The 16196-nt window shown below is 34.2% G+C and overlaps 1 protein-coding gene across 1 annotated transcript in view; it reads left to right on the top strand.

The window, feature by feature from the left end:
* The window catches only part of LOC127840828 (neo-calmodulin-like), a 64954-nt gene that overhangs the window by 21211 nt on the left and 27547 nt on the right, over positions 1–16196 (top strand). The window contains exon 2 of the mRNA XM_052369252.1: positions 937–967. Within this exon, the coding sequence (XP_052225212.1) occupies positions 937–967 (31 nt within the window). The remainder of the gene's footprint in view (positions 1–936; positions 968–16196) is intronic.

Here is a 16196-nt window from a genome sequence, read left to right as displayed (position 1 = left end):
ATTCGCAAATTTTCGTTTTAGTTATGCTAGTTGTGAAGAAACAGTAATACTTTACATTTACCATGCTCTATTATATCCATTTTATGCATCTTTTGACGATTTGAAAACCTGAAAATTATAAAGCGTTGCAACGCGAAACGATTGAATAATTTGGAAAATTCTGTTGTTGTCGTTATATTTTGTGAAACTACGAGGATTGGCTATATTAATTAAAAAAATACATATTATCATAACATGAGCACGGATGGCCGAGTGGTCTGAGCGGAAGACTTTTACATCCATGACTCCAGGGGTCAGTGGCTCGAGCCCAGTTTAGGGTTACTTTTTTTCCAAATTGTATGCTTGTTTGTTACTGGAATTTTTTTTATGCCAAATCTTTAAATTTATCAAAATTAAGCATTTAATGACAAACTTCAAGAAATGCCAAAATCTGTGAAAAGGCCTCTTAAAATTGTTTTAGGTTTGCATTCACAAAACCTCCTAAATGTGCCCCAGTTTATAGTTTAAAGCATTATTCAATGTGAGTGTGAAAGAAACATTTCTTGCCTGAACAGATATCCAATCAATGTATGGTCTTCATGGAATGCGTTTTACTAGAACGATGTTTGACACAGTTGGCTAACTGCGATGGATCACGTATGTTATATATGTATCATAAATATAACGCCGATCCAGTCGTAGTCGAAGGTATTTTATAAATTATGGTAGATATACTTGCAGATCATCTATAATCGACTACGGTTGTGTCGCCTTGATGTGTTTGAACTGAAAACATGAAAAACCAACACACAATCAAACGTTCATATATTACAAACATACTATATCATACTCAAGTTACACGTTTCTTCTCAACATAATTTCATTAAGACATATAAAAGCCAATTATTTGATTCCATAAGGCTGATATTTCTGTATGATTTCTAATATTTTTTACAGGCGAAGAAACTCTCCAGTAAAGAGCTGAAAGGTAAGGAAACAATACAGAAAGACTATTTATAATGAGCAGCCTTATACATACACTATGAAATTGTCAAGTTTCACATTTGATTAAAGCCTTTTAACGCTTTTATTTGTTTTTGGTTTATCGTGTATTGTTTATTGTTAATTGTCACAAGCTAAGTAAAAATTATGATTCAAAGTAAATCGAAGTAAAATTAATCGGTATTTAAACAAATAATACATATATATTGCCATACGTGTTATGCTAGTAACTATATGATTTTATTATGTTGTATAGTGTCTAAACGTGCGATTCGTTCTGGAAAATCTGAACATGTTGGTAAAGTTTCGTCTCAGATTAGCTTGTTTAGTCCGCACTGGCTAATCAATTACGACACTTTCCGCCTAGTAGAATGAATTTCCGCTGAAAAGTGACTTCATTACAATGAAAAAGCTTGTAAAAGGAAAGTGTCGTCCCTGGATAGCCTTTTCGAATTGCACAGGCTAATCTTTAAAGATACTTTACACACATGCATTGAGCATGGTTTTCCCACAAAGCGACTCACGTGATATTGATGACAGTTGGCAGGTTTATTTTCCAGTATAATTGTTTTTTGAATGCTTTAAATAAAGGAGCAATTTAAACAGGTGAACATATTAAAGCTGACTATTAGCATGGCGAAGAGCTTTGTGTGATCATTTTTATCACAAATAATAATTTTCAACGCATTTGTAAAAACGTATGAATGAGAAAAGTGGTAATTCAGAGATGCAAGAACATTTTAAGATTCATCGAATTATCGTTTGTTTATCGAAATCGATAAACCTCTAAATGTACTTTTTTGTATATTGGTTATAAATATTTAATATTAACGTTGGTGTTTCAATGTTTATATTTAATCGATACAAAACGTTTATATTAATTGATAAATTATGAAATCTCACTCCATAATTATCAGCTGCAAGTTAACATACAGCAATTTAATACTAAAAATGTAAATAAAGATTCGAAACAAAAAAAGAATGCAATTGAACGGAATAAATTTTAAAACATGACTAAGTCCAGGCAAACTCTTCATGTCTTAGCACGTATAACTTACACGACTATTTTGTATTTCAGAGCTGCGGAAGACGTTTCAGATGTTTGACCGGAACGGGGATGGGCGGATCTCCGCATCGGAGCTGTCACACGCCTTCCGGGTGCAGGGTCAGTGTATACCGGAAGCGGAAATACGTAGCATCATACGGGAGGTGGACGATGATGGTGAGTTGTTGATTCTTGCAGCAGCAAATATTGTATGATTTAACCATAAATCAGCAATAAAATGAGTCCTAATATTTTGCATTTCTACATAACCGTGAACAATTGTGGTAATGCTCTTAAATGATCATACATTTACATAAAGTATTTATAACTACATATCATGATCGAACATTAATTATCTCTCTTTACATTTCGATTTAAGTATCTAAATAACTGGACTTTGTGATATTAATATTAATATACATATTTAACATGTTATATAGCCGCGTATATGTTTCAATGTTATATAGGGTCCTGTATACAATCCCCTTCGTCAATGTTAGAGAGGTTACTTGTTTTGCCATAAATTACAAACAGGCATATAGCTCTGTTTTAAAGAGTAATAAATCAATGCTTATAAAGAATTCATAAAACATTTTTGTGATAAGCGTTGACTTGTCAGAAAGTTCCATTTTTGTTAGAATGACGAATCGTTTCTTTACACTGAGTGACAAATACGCGAAATACTTTCTTATTTCCGTCAACCTACGCTAAATCAAATATCAGACATTAAGAAGACAGCAGAGGAATGTTAGAAGGAAGGCTTCTTTTGCGTCATGTTTTAGGAGGGATATTATTGATTCAGTCAAAAACTTTACGAGGCGCATCATGCTAAAGTGAGTCTTATGACATATGCGGCTATCGTAGCTCAAGACCAGCCTGCGAAACGTTCAGTAACTGTTTTCTTATAAGTGAACTATATTGATTGGAAAATTAATTGTAGTGACCTTTACAAATATATATATTTATGTCCAAGTACTCAGACCGCACCCTCGACACAAATAAAAAAATATATTTTATTACAAAACGCATAGCTGGAAATTATAGTCATCATTTACAGTTCGTCCCAACGTTCCTGAGTCAAATAGTAAATTAAGTTGGAAAGGCACGAACGGACATAAGAAACCTGAAAATACACACTCACACTCATTTACTCATTGGTATTTCTGCCGCGATGTATTTGGAAAGAAACGGTATACTTTACATTAAATAGGTCCCTGACCCGAATAAACGCAAGATTTATGTGCCGCGGAATTTTGACATCCGCCAATGAACCTTATAAAATTTACTTAACGAGCTAGTCTTTCAATTGCTTAATAACCGATTGTAATTCCATTAAATTCTTAAAATATAGCAACCTTATATTGTTCGACCGCTTCCAATAGATGCGATCCATCATAAGTGAACCGACTGAAATTCTTCTTTTGCGGTTATCTTATGGTTTTCCACATGTAAAACGTTGATAGTGAGGTAAAAGGCGATTAGTGTCTGCTTCGTTTTTCTTGAACGTCTTCGGATGGGACAGACATTCTATGAAACATTTGCTAAAATACGCAGAAGAAATGAACTAAATATACTTATGTTCAAATAGATCGGAAATGACATTCAATATTCTTATCGAGCATTTATTGAGCTTATAAATCGTGCAAAACGCAATTTGCATCTGAAATAATGGAACGTTCTTACTTTAATCTTCAATTCGATACTAAAGCATGAATAATCTAGTATATGTGACAAATGTACTATACAGTATGGTGCTAAAATACAATGACGAAATGAACATAATACGCCAATCGTATAAAATAAATCTAAAATGACATTCAAAGATACGTCTGGCATTTGTTGAACTAGAATAAGGCATTAAACGTCATTTGAATCTTCAATTTTTGAATAAGTAACATTTATCTGCAATTTCATATCATGCCATGAATTATGAAGACTAGTCCTGCACGATTGTTTCAGGAAACGGTCAGATCGATTTTGAGGAGTTTGTGAGTCTAATGACGACACAATCACAAGATGCCAGGTCGGCGACACGTGATGAATCCGAATTACGAGAAGCTTTCAAAGTGTTTGATCAAAACGGGGACGGTAAATAGGGTTCATCTTATCGGTTATATCAATAAAAAACGCAATTAAAAATAGAAATGTAAATATTGCATTTTCCATTGATCGCAAGAATTCATGTATTCAAGGAATGAGCATTTGAGACCGAATTTGTTTCGTTATGTATCATATCACTGCATTGATATCTACCTGATATAACGCTCACTGAGTTATTTTTTATATCATGGGCAACCGGAATTTCTTATATCAGTCATGTGTGGAGGATTGTCATATTACTCGGAATCAACTATAAAATTATCATTTTTAGTAAAATCGAATCGGATTTAACAAAATAAACAATTTGATACCAAGATGGTATATATTATAAACACAAAATGCAACACAAACAGCAAAAAAACATTTTTATAAATATTAAGCGCGCGTGCTCATGACGTCATTATTAACACGTCAAACGACAAAAGTAATATTCTTACCGCTAAAACTGCAGCTTTGGAGCAATTTCCCCATTATTTCTTAAAATCTGGGACGTAGAGGTATGATAAAAAGACAGGTTTCTGCCTGTTCTTTTTGTAATATATCAGGCTCGACACGAATAAAATAACGGCTCGGCAAGCCTCGCCGTTTTATTATTCTATGCCTTGCTTGATATATAACAAAAAGATCAGGCAGTAACCTGTTATTCTCTATATATCAACTTTTATTATCTTTACCTAAACCGTTTCGTAGATTTAAAAAACAAAACTTTACAGGAATCATCTTTGGTTGACAATCCGGTTGGTTATGTATATAGATCACCTCTGTTAAAAGCATATTTTACTCAAAATTAATACTTTAAAATTCTCGCCCCTTGGGTCGAGACAAGCAACGCCCCATGGATCATTTAATAAAAAGTAATCGAATATAGTAAATACATTTGAAAAATATCTCTTAAACCGCAACAGTCAGTTGATTAATATGTGGTGTGTATCATCATTTTGTTGCTTTCTAGTAAGTCTGTTCAAATCACGTTCCTTGGTCAAAATGGCACATCATGCGCGTAACATGTCATTTAATGTATGCAGGTATATTAAACATTTAAAAAACTTACCCTTTGAACCGCAGGGCCTAAAGATTTGGTATTTTTGGCATGCAACATCGTATTGTGGTCCTCTTACAAGTTGAGTCAAATCTTTTACTGAAGGTAAAATCGCCCTGCATTGTGGATCATTTGTTTTCTTATATGTAAATAATAAAATCTATCGGTCCGAGGGGTAAGTATTTAACATGGTACATCGTATCGTGGTCCTCCTCTAGGTTTGTTTTACTCATGCTCCTTGGGTCGAAATTGGCTACGTAATATGGTTTACTTCGTTGTCTAATATTTTTATGGTGAAAACTTTAAAATTCATATCTGAACCACCAGACCATGAGGTTGGGCATTTTACATCTAGATTCGTATGGTAGTCCTCTACAACGCTATGTTCAAATCATGGCCCTAGATCAAAACTGGTAGCGCCCTAGAAGTTACATGTTACATGTTACATTCATATGGACCGTACTCTGTGAAAAGATGGTATAATGCATGTGCGCAATATTTCGTCTTAGATTAGCCTGTGCAGTCTTCTCATGCTTGTCAGGGACGACACTTTCCGCTTTTATGATATTTTCCGTTTGAAGAAAGTCTCTTCTTAGCAAAAATCCTGAGCGGACTGCATTAAAGCCCGTTTTCACAGAACGTGGCTCATATAGTCAAAGTGTAAAAAAACTGCTCTAAAACTGCAAGACTCAGAGGTGTGTTATAATAGTCCTTTATTAGTTTAAATCGTGCCCCTGGTGTTTAAATTGTTCTCTCCCTATGAGTTATGTGATTGATGTAGACTTATATGGCAAAATAACATTAACAATCTTTGTTTCTGACACCACAATAGCTACAGCTTCAATATTTGGTATTTCACTTCATAAGGTTGTAAACATCAAAGATTGTTAAAATCAAGTCACCGGCGGTAAAAATTTAGCTGCACATCCGTGGTCTCATTATCTATATGGAGGTATTTATCAAATTAAATCTTCTCTCATTTTTTCCAAAATCGCAATTGTTAGGGGTTCAATCTTTCGTGTGGAACATGGTGCCGTTGTGCTATGCATCTTTAAAAATCACTGAAACAATAATGCTAAGAGGTGTAATATGCAAACAATATCCCCTTGCCTGCCTGTAGGGTTGAACTGTTTTTATTGAACTTCAAAGTATAATAGCATTAATATAATACAAAAACGCCCCTAGTTCGAAACGGATAACGCCCCATTACACAATTGATCGTTTTAAGGCAATCGTGGCACTCTTGTTTATGTGAGAGTGATTGTATTTGATGCTTGTATTAATGAAGAACGTGAATACCTTCAGATATTTTTTTTGCATAAAATGACGATCCTTTTATGATTAATTTACCACATTTATAAATATAAACTGAAAACTTTGCGTTCACGAATTTAAATTGTTTACACTTTCTGAGCTGAATACTGTATATGACTTCAATAATTCACCGCCGTATTGGAGAACATGATTTCTGCGTGCCTACAAGCGGGCTTCTGTTTAAAAGTATGTGCTGGACAACTAATCATTGTTTCAGGCAAAATAAGCTGCAAAGAACTGAAGGCCGTGCTTAACTCTATCGGCGAGAAGATGACAGAGCGTGAATTCGCAGAGCTGATTCGAGAAGCGGATATTGACGGGGACGGCTCTATTAGTTTTGACGGTAACGCATTTCCTTACGTGAATTGTTCAATATGTGCATGTGCGTAAAGTGTGGTCCAAGTTAAGCCTGTGAAGTCCGCACAGGCATATCAGGGAAAACACTTTCCGCCAAAACTTGATTTTCGTTTTGTAAGGTACTTCCTTTCAACGAAATATTCATTAAAAATGGAAATTGTCGTCCCTGATAAGCCTGTGCGGAATGCACAGACATATCTGGGACGATACCTTACGCACATACATTAAGCTATATTTTCTCTCTCAGAGCGAGGCATAATATGTATGTGCATGTTTTCATACGCAGCCCCATTATATTGTTCGAAGTTATGTTTGCTTTATTTAACGGTAAAATATGATGGCGGCGGATTTTGAGAGTGTTTGAAAGCGTTCATGATTCTTAGATGAGTTTTAAGGAAAGGTGTGTCAAACACAATCACCGTGATCAATATTATAATTATAATAATGTTATGTAGCATAATAAAGAAATCGTAACAATCGTAAGAACCAGGATCTATCAAATTGATTGTAAATGCCATCATTCCATTATATTCATTTGCAAGTAGCACAATTACATTATTCGAAATAAAAGCATGCGCCCCTTGCATGGAACATGACATGTTAAGACATTATATTAAAATGTCTGTTCTGTTCTGTTCATTATATTGACCAACTGTAATCAAATGTATCACTTAACGATTTTCACGCTGAAAAACATGTGATGCTTCTATACATCTTTAATGTTTTACAAGTTAGTATGTGTGCTTTTATTTAAAATTCACTCAATATTAGAGGGGAAAAAACTTTTAGCCACAACGCATTGCTTAGCATAAGTTTAATACACACGTGTGACGTGTAGCTGTCTTTCTACTATCAAGAATCGATTTATGGACGTTTATTAACTTATTGCTATCAGTCCAGTTATCTTTTTGGGGTACCATTTGATCTACTTTAGTATATTTCAGAATTCTCAAAAGTGATCGCTAACAAGTTTGTATAGACGCCAGGCTAGACAGTTGGGAAAGAGAAGGATTTGTTGCGGACAGTGTGGCAGAACAACAAACAGATCGTTGTTTACAACTATGTGTTCACTAAGTACTTATACTTTAAAATGCAATTTATATATTGTCTTGAACGTACTGTTACTTTATAAACATTGTATTCAGTTCATCATTAAAGCGCATAGTTTTGTTCATGATTTGTGTGTTTTACTAACACATTTTTCTGGACATACCTAAATGCCAAAATATCAGTCAACGTTGAAGTATAAACCAGGTTAAATATTTTCGATTTTAAAGATATGCCTATTTTCGTTTACAGTGTGCACCTAAAAATAATAGTGTGAATTAACATTTTCTAATAATTAGGAAACGTATTAATAGCATTTATTATCGATCAATTGTAATTTAAATTGCGTGATACTTGAGTTTTCAAGCTTTTACTTCTGTTTAATATTTAAGGGACATATTCGCTGCCACTTTTTTAATCGACCGACACAAATTTGAAAACGTTGATCAGTATACTTCTTACAGTACGCGTAACATTTATACATGAACCTTGCTATGGGAAATCAAGGCATGTGCGCAATGTGCCGTCCCTGATAAGTCTGTGTAGGCTAATAAGGGACGAAACGTTCCGCCTTGATAGAATTTTCCTTTAGAAGAGAATTCAATTAAACACAAAAATCCATAAAAGATCCCTTGATAAGATCGTGAGGACCGCTGATGCATATGTGGGACGACACTTTACGCTCTGTATTAAACGCCGTTTCCCATTGCGCTTCAAATGACAAGTGAATTTAAAATAAAAGCATTGCAAAAGTGTGATTTTGTTTATGTGATCTTCGTTTTTTAGCATTTTTATTGCATTTGATCTGATATATATTGTATGGTTTTGAACTATTATTGAACAATTGCCATTGTTTTCTTAAATGTGTTGTTAGTTTGGTGTTTATACGGTTATTTATCAATGTGTTGTCGATTATAAAATACTCATTTTTAATACTGTTCGTTAGACAATTGTACAGGAAATTAATAATTAGTACTGTTCGACCAACATCTTGATCATAAACATTTCCCATATGTTCCATAAAAAAATGTCGTACAGTTTCTATTAGCGTCAATGGAAATTTGATGTCTTTATTTTAAGAGACCTATGTGATAGTTTTGGACAAAATGGTGCATTGAAACGAAATTACGGCCATTACACACGTCTGCAATTTAACCATAGCGATCTCCCTTACGTAAGAAAAATTACATATATTGCTATTAAAATACATGTACCAACAATAAACAAATAAATACACCAACATGATATCTCTTATTAAATTATCCATAGTGGATATTTGCCAATTGATCATTTTTGTAGTCATAATAAATTGTGTTGATTAACAAGGTCACCGACGAAAACAAATCAATTAATCAAGAGCATTAATGAAAATAAAATCATTTGTATCTAACTGGAATTATATCGTGATATCTTATATCTAACGACCGACTTTACACACCTGTAGTAGGTAAGAAACATTGCACATTATCTCGCGTAACTCGGACTTTTCAGTGTTTATTGGTCAATTACAATGCATCTCTTTGTCGTTCCGTTTCGTCGTATTGAAATACTAGACTTTGGTAAACATCATCGTTGTTTCTTGATTGTGTATCCAAACTTTAAATCGTTGTTTATTAAAAACATAGTTGTGTATACTACATTTTTCGGCCGTTTTGTAATGCAATTATGTTGTATTTTAACAGTAAAATAACTTTAATTATGCTGAGCTAAGTTGTCGGACTTATTTTAGCGTTGTCTATGAATATTTTTATCACGGTTATAGTTGCTAGTGTTTTTCCCAGGAGGGCAAAGGGGCTTGGCGCATAACTTTCAAAAAGGCCATTTTAGCGCGCAGTTTAGGCAAAAAAGGGCAAAAACGTTCCCTGAATACCTGAATTACGGGGAAACATGTAATCGCATCAGAAGCAGTTGTGGAAAAAATAACATATAAACAAGCACATGTAATGGTCATAGATGTATTTAACTTACAATGATTTATATTTATATAGTTCAACTTGCCCTAAGAAATATTTGTTAGCATTACGATACAATATTCTTTTCTCATTAGGCTTGACACAATGCGAGCACTACAGAGGTAAACTACCGTTTCTAATTCCTTTTGAATAAAGAGCGTCAATTATCTCCTTTTATGGACACGTGCGTAAAGTTTCATCGACCATAATATATACTGTATCAAATTCAATTCACAAGTGGTTTGAATTTTGTTTCGTCTTCATCGGTGGATTATTAAATCTACCAAAACTAACATATTTCAATTTTTTAATTCATGCTTTTCCATCGTTTATTAACATTTTAAAAGGGCTCAACATATACAAGTTGGTAATAATCAAATGAGTCGCGTCATACAAAATTGGCCATTCTATACATAGATGGTGACGTCACTACGTTATTGTCACCTCTATTCTAAGACGCATAACATTCCCCTGGTTTTGGGAATTATGCTTTCGCCAAATTAGTACTGCGTAGGTATGAACATGTTAATAATGAAAGAAAAATTTTGTTTATTGTGTGTTTAAAGGGATCTTTTCACGCTTTGGTAAATTGACAAAATTGAAAAAAGTTGTTTCAGATTCGCAAATTTTCGTTTTAGTTATGATATTTGTGAGGAAACAGTAATACTGAACATTTACCATGGTCTAATATAGCCATTATATGCATCTTTTGACGATTTTAAAACCTAAAAATTATAAAGCGTTGCAACGCGAAACGATTGAATAATTTGGAGAGTTCTGTTTTTGTCGTTAAATTTTGTGAAACTACGAAGATTGCTTATATAAGGTATAAAATACTTCAAGTATATGTACTCGGCGGAATAGCTCAGTAGGCTAAAGCGTTTTTACTTCAGGACTCTGGCAGGACTCCAGGGGTCACTGGTTCGAAACCTGGTCCGGGCAATGTTCTTTTCCTTTTTTTAATTTTATTCTTGATTTTTTACTGGAGCTTTTACGATCCAATGTTTACATTTATCGATATAAAGCATTTAATGAATAAGTTAAAAAAATGCCAAAATCTGTGAAAAGGCCCCTTTAAAACGGAATGTTGTTTTAAGAAATGTTTTCTAATTATGTTTAAATGTGATTTTGAATCTCTATTAAAACTGATAGCGATTATCAGAAGCATGATTACGTGACCTACTTTCGCTTTCACTTTTCACTCGTAAAATAAGTGCAACCCACAATGCCGTTCGCGTTAGTACACAGATCAGTAAGACCGGTGTGTACACAATGAAAATTGGCCATATGCCATAACATCAAACAAGTAATTTCGATAAAATAACATTAACGCATCGACTCAAACAACAATAGTGCATTTATAACTTCAAAAATCAAATTATGTAAAATAATATTATCGCATCAGCACATTCAAAAATAGTGCGTAAAACATAAAACCAGTAAACTCAGTCAAATAGTTAAAACACAACAACTCAATCCAAAACAGTTTAATAAATACTTCAACAAAAAATAAATTCAGTAAAGTGATATTTAAATGTGACCATTCCCAAATGTGTCTATTTTGAATCTTACTCGTCTGGCCGCCTGAGATTGCGTCATAATTAAGCAAAATTGTATACTCTGTCAATACAATTTGGGCAACGGAAATTACGTCGCACATTACTAATTTAGTTACACGCGTATATAACATTTAGTAATCGTAGAAGATGCATTATAAATAATTAGTTTATACCCTGGCGTCAGTTAGGAACTACCGAAGAGCGAGATCTATACAGAGCGTCTAAGCATTGGGCACTATTTTCCAGCAGTACATTATTGTTGAATTAGGACCAAGTATATATTTGCAGTTTGCTTTTAAGGACCATTGAAGGCTATAAGCGTCTTGAGAGTTTATCGGAATATTCCTTGCAAAGCACATTCTGAAAGGCTGCGGATAAGAATTATAAATAAGTATCAATTATATTATTTAATACATTTAAGCGTTTTGTAAAAATTACAAATACAGGTGCTGTGTCATAAAACAGTTAGAAGAAATGTCGATACAACAAAAGCAGGTAAGTTATTTTTATTGAATACAAACCATTATAAATTCACATATATAATTTATATCATCAATTTGTTAAAAATATTTGTTTCATGTTCGTTCGTGTTTATTCTAGTATATGCAAACCAATTGTTTGTAACGAAAAGTTTATTTTCACGTGACTTTGTGTAGGGTATATTAAAGTAGGCTTTTGCTAAAGTAATGTTAACATCAACTGGTAGAACACCCAAAATTTAATATTGACCGTTCCAAGGTGGCCACTCCATTTTAAGCTAGCTTAAATCAATAGTGCATGTTTTATATCCTATTTTTCCCTTCAATTATACAGGCAATTGATCATCTGCCTTTAATAAAAGACATGTGGACAATTTTTTTCACTTGATATTACTTTTAGAATTTATTTGAACACCTATACTTCCTCGCACGATATAATACAAAAACAACACTTGAAACATGTGCAATTTTGAATGCGTCATAAAAAGCATTATTAGATCCTAAATATTTGATAGAAGTGACCCATTTTATTATAAATAACACATACCAATACTAATTGCATAAAACCAATCGACGTTTTCGTCTTTATATACTGATGGCGATGATTAAGTATTAGCCTAGCTTTCATAATGTTGAAAATTGCGGAATCTCTTGCGAATTGACGCGGACTTCACATTATATAAGCGAGTTATGTTATTGTGTTTGAATCAAATAGCTATAATGGTTAAATACAATAGACAAGCATCAAATGTCAAAAAGATTCATTCCTTTATTTGAACAAAAACATGATACACATTTATTGCCAGAGCTTTGGTGGTAATCGCGACGTTAATTAAGAATGCACTATGCAGGTGTGGACGTTAGTTCGAAGTGGTTTATATCGGTTTTCGAAAACCAGTGAAATCTAGTATTGGATTTTTAAAGCATTTCATAAAATGCACAGCAAACGTTTACAAATACCACTCTTACAATGGATCTAACGCAAAGATCATAAAGAAGGAATTGAACTGACATGTTTTATAACTGCAATCAAATAAGAGAATATCATCTTGAGCTTGTTTGAATATAACGTTTCAATATGCGATGGTAAATAGGATCAAAGGATATCATTCTTAAGAAGTATGATTCAGAAACGTTGTCAAAATATCGGTCGTCAAATTATATGATTATTGAAGATTTGGAAATATAATTGACACGCTCCAGTAGCGCTTCAGAAAGATCAAGCTCATTCGACAATCTGTGAATGGATAAGGTAAGAATTGTTTCTCTTGTGCGATTGAATTTATAAAACGTTCGATATACATCGGTCTCCTTCTGACACCGATACGTTTCCTTATTTTAATAAGAATGTATAAAACAAATAATGTTGTAGTATATTTAGGTATTACAAAGGTTGCAATAAAATTACTTTAATTCCATGGAATAATAATTATAACATTTGCTATGAGTTAACACTGCATTGACTTAAATTACGTTCCAATCGAAACTAACCATTTCAACACTTACAGTTGTGTCGTCAGTAATGGATAAAAGAATAAAACAATCATAAACATTTCCCTACCTTTACATGACATAGTTATTTGCCACATGTGGAATCGATTTCCAACTAGTTTCTCATTTCGCGGTGATTTCATTCTTATTGAACGACGCTACGATATAGCGGATGCCATTTTCACGTCGGAAGTAAAGGCCATGTACGACGGTCGTCCAGAGTCAAGAAGAAACAATTAGTTCTGATTAATCTAGATGAAGCGCCGATCGAAAATAGATTACACAGGATGAGCACGCGTTTTTGTATATAATGCGGATAAACCCATGACAAAGTATCTTACTATTCTACATAAAGTTGCAGAACATGTTCAAGTTTATTCACGTGCGTATTGAAGTAAGATGTTTGGGATCAGTAAAACTTTGTTTATAACTAGCCTTTTCAAGTAGTACGTCCTATGTCTGCTTCGAAACTTAAATCAGTGAAATGATCTTGAATGAATGCTTATGCCTCGGTCACACTGTCACGAATCAGAGCTACGAATGAGCTACGATTCAATCGGTCACGAATGACTACGAAATTTTCAAAATTCGTAGGCCGCTACGATTTCAGTACGGAGCACAACGAATCTACCATCAAAATGTTGGAAAACGAACAAGGAAAGGTACGGACTGCTACTGATCGACGCGATTTAGTACGGAACGCCACGAATCGGTACGATTTAACTACGAATCCGCTACGGTGTGGTACGATAAAGTACGATGCTACGCGAATCAGTACGATCTAACTACGGATCCGCTACGGTATTGTGCGGATAAGTACGAAGTAGAATGGTCCGCTACGAAGCAGTGGGAATTGCGACGGACTGGTACGGACAGGTAGGAACGACTTCCTGTCTGATCGCTATCAAGTAGGTCAAGCGAGTTGTGTATCGTGTTGTTTCTTAAAATTTGACCCAGCATTGGTAGAAATATAACAAGATATATACATTTCCAGAAAGGAAATTTATTTCTGCGTTGAATATGACCAGGTTCGTGAAAATCGCTGCACAATTGGTGAAGTTATGGCTGTTCAAAGCGATGCACCCTGTTTTCTGGTGATTTTGAGTTGGATACCGTGTTATATATATATATATATATTGCAGAAAAGTTGAGTTTTCGTTATTATATGATTATTTATTATTTAAAATGATGTTTTCACTTATAAATATCATAGCCACACGCTAACCACCTGTGTTTTGTGCCACATCAATATCCAAGTGTAACACATTTATCGCAAACGCAATTTGCTGGCGGTTCATGATTGTGAACTCAACAAATGCAAGAACGGTTGCTTTATAATTTCAATGATGTATTTCAGTAGCAATTTATTGTAGTGGACCGTACATGTCCGAACTGTTTCGTTCTGAAATGTATTACATCGTACAAGATCGTGCAAATTCCTGTCTATCCGTAGTACACCGTACTAGAACCTTGGCTTTCCGTGGTATACCCGTGGAATACTCGTAGCAAATACGTAGCGTAAACGTACCGCTTCGTAGTTCTTCGTATCAATCCGTAGAAGTCCTTGAAAATCTTTTTGGCCTACGAAAAGGTACGGACGACTACGGTTGTCGTTACGAACTAGTACGGATCAGTACGGTTTAGTACGGACTCTTACGGATACGTTACGATCGATATATTCGTAGCAATTTTTTGAACATGTTCAAATTTGTCAAGAGTCGCTACGGACATCCAAAAACTACTACGACTGATCACGGATCAAGTACGGAGAGCCGCGGTCCAGTAAGGATAGCTACGAACTGTGCCGGAAAGTATTCGTAGCTCGTTCGTAGCTCTGATTCGTGACAGTGTGACCGAGGCATTATTTAACTGATATATGTTTCTTTTAACGCTGCTGCAGTAATTTGTGCGATCATGGATGTTGTGATATACGAAAACGGCATTTAAATACACATCATTGGAGACATTGTACAGCTGAAAATATGAAGAAGTAATGTCTTAACTATATTCTCTTGAATGAAGAAATGTGGAAATTGTTTTTACATTATAAACTAAGTTTTAATTGGTTTTAAATGCAAATATAGTATCGCTTGATACTAGAGGTCAATTTGCTTCTGTCATGGGGCCGTTAAATGTTTCTCCTTCGATGTTTTGTGAAACTCATTCACCAATCTCAATAACATAAAATACGATAGACAAAAAAGTTTTAGTATGTTGCTCTGTAGTTAAGGTAACGAGCGTATTAACCGTTGATTGCTTGGAGGTTGCTGCACAAAGATATAATGATGTATATTCATGATACGTGATTATTCAAAAGTCAATTCTTATTCCTGCAAGTTACACACAGACGGCGAATGTTTCTTTTTACTATGACATTGTTAATAGCCCATTTCGTTTAATGGACGGAATAAAAGTCATAAAATTGGGAATAATAAACGATGCTTATTGATAATATGCTTTTATTGATGATGTCAGGTGCAGGTTTAAATACCAGCTTTGGCTTTGTCGCGATCTGAAACATGCACTATTCATCGCGTGTGTTGTTTTTTTTTCGTATTACCACATAAACTACTTGAAGATTATAAAATTCCATACGCGTTTCAATCACACTTTTTTATGTATTTACTTAAGGAATTCGTGTTCTGCTTGTTTAACTATGTGAGTCCGAATAAAACTGTTAGCGTACACTATATGCCAATATAGATTGTAAGCTGATGTACACTTTGCACCGATGTACATGTGTGCCGATTTTAATTGTGCACCGATATATAGTTTATGCCGATATAGATAGTATACAAATGTACCTGTATACCGATGTATAATATATGCTGA

Source organism: Dreissena polymorpha, chromosome 8, assembly GCF_020536995.1.
Source record: "Dreissena polymorpha isolate Duluth1 chromosome 8, UMN_Dpol_1.0, whole genome shotgun sequence".
Lineage (NCBI taxonomy): Eukaryota > Metazoa > Mollusca > Bivalvia > Myida > Dreissenidae > Dreissena > Dreissena polymorpha.
This window is presented reverse-complemented; position numbering and strand designations above follow the sequence as displayed.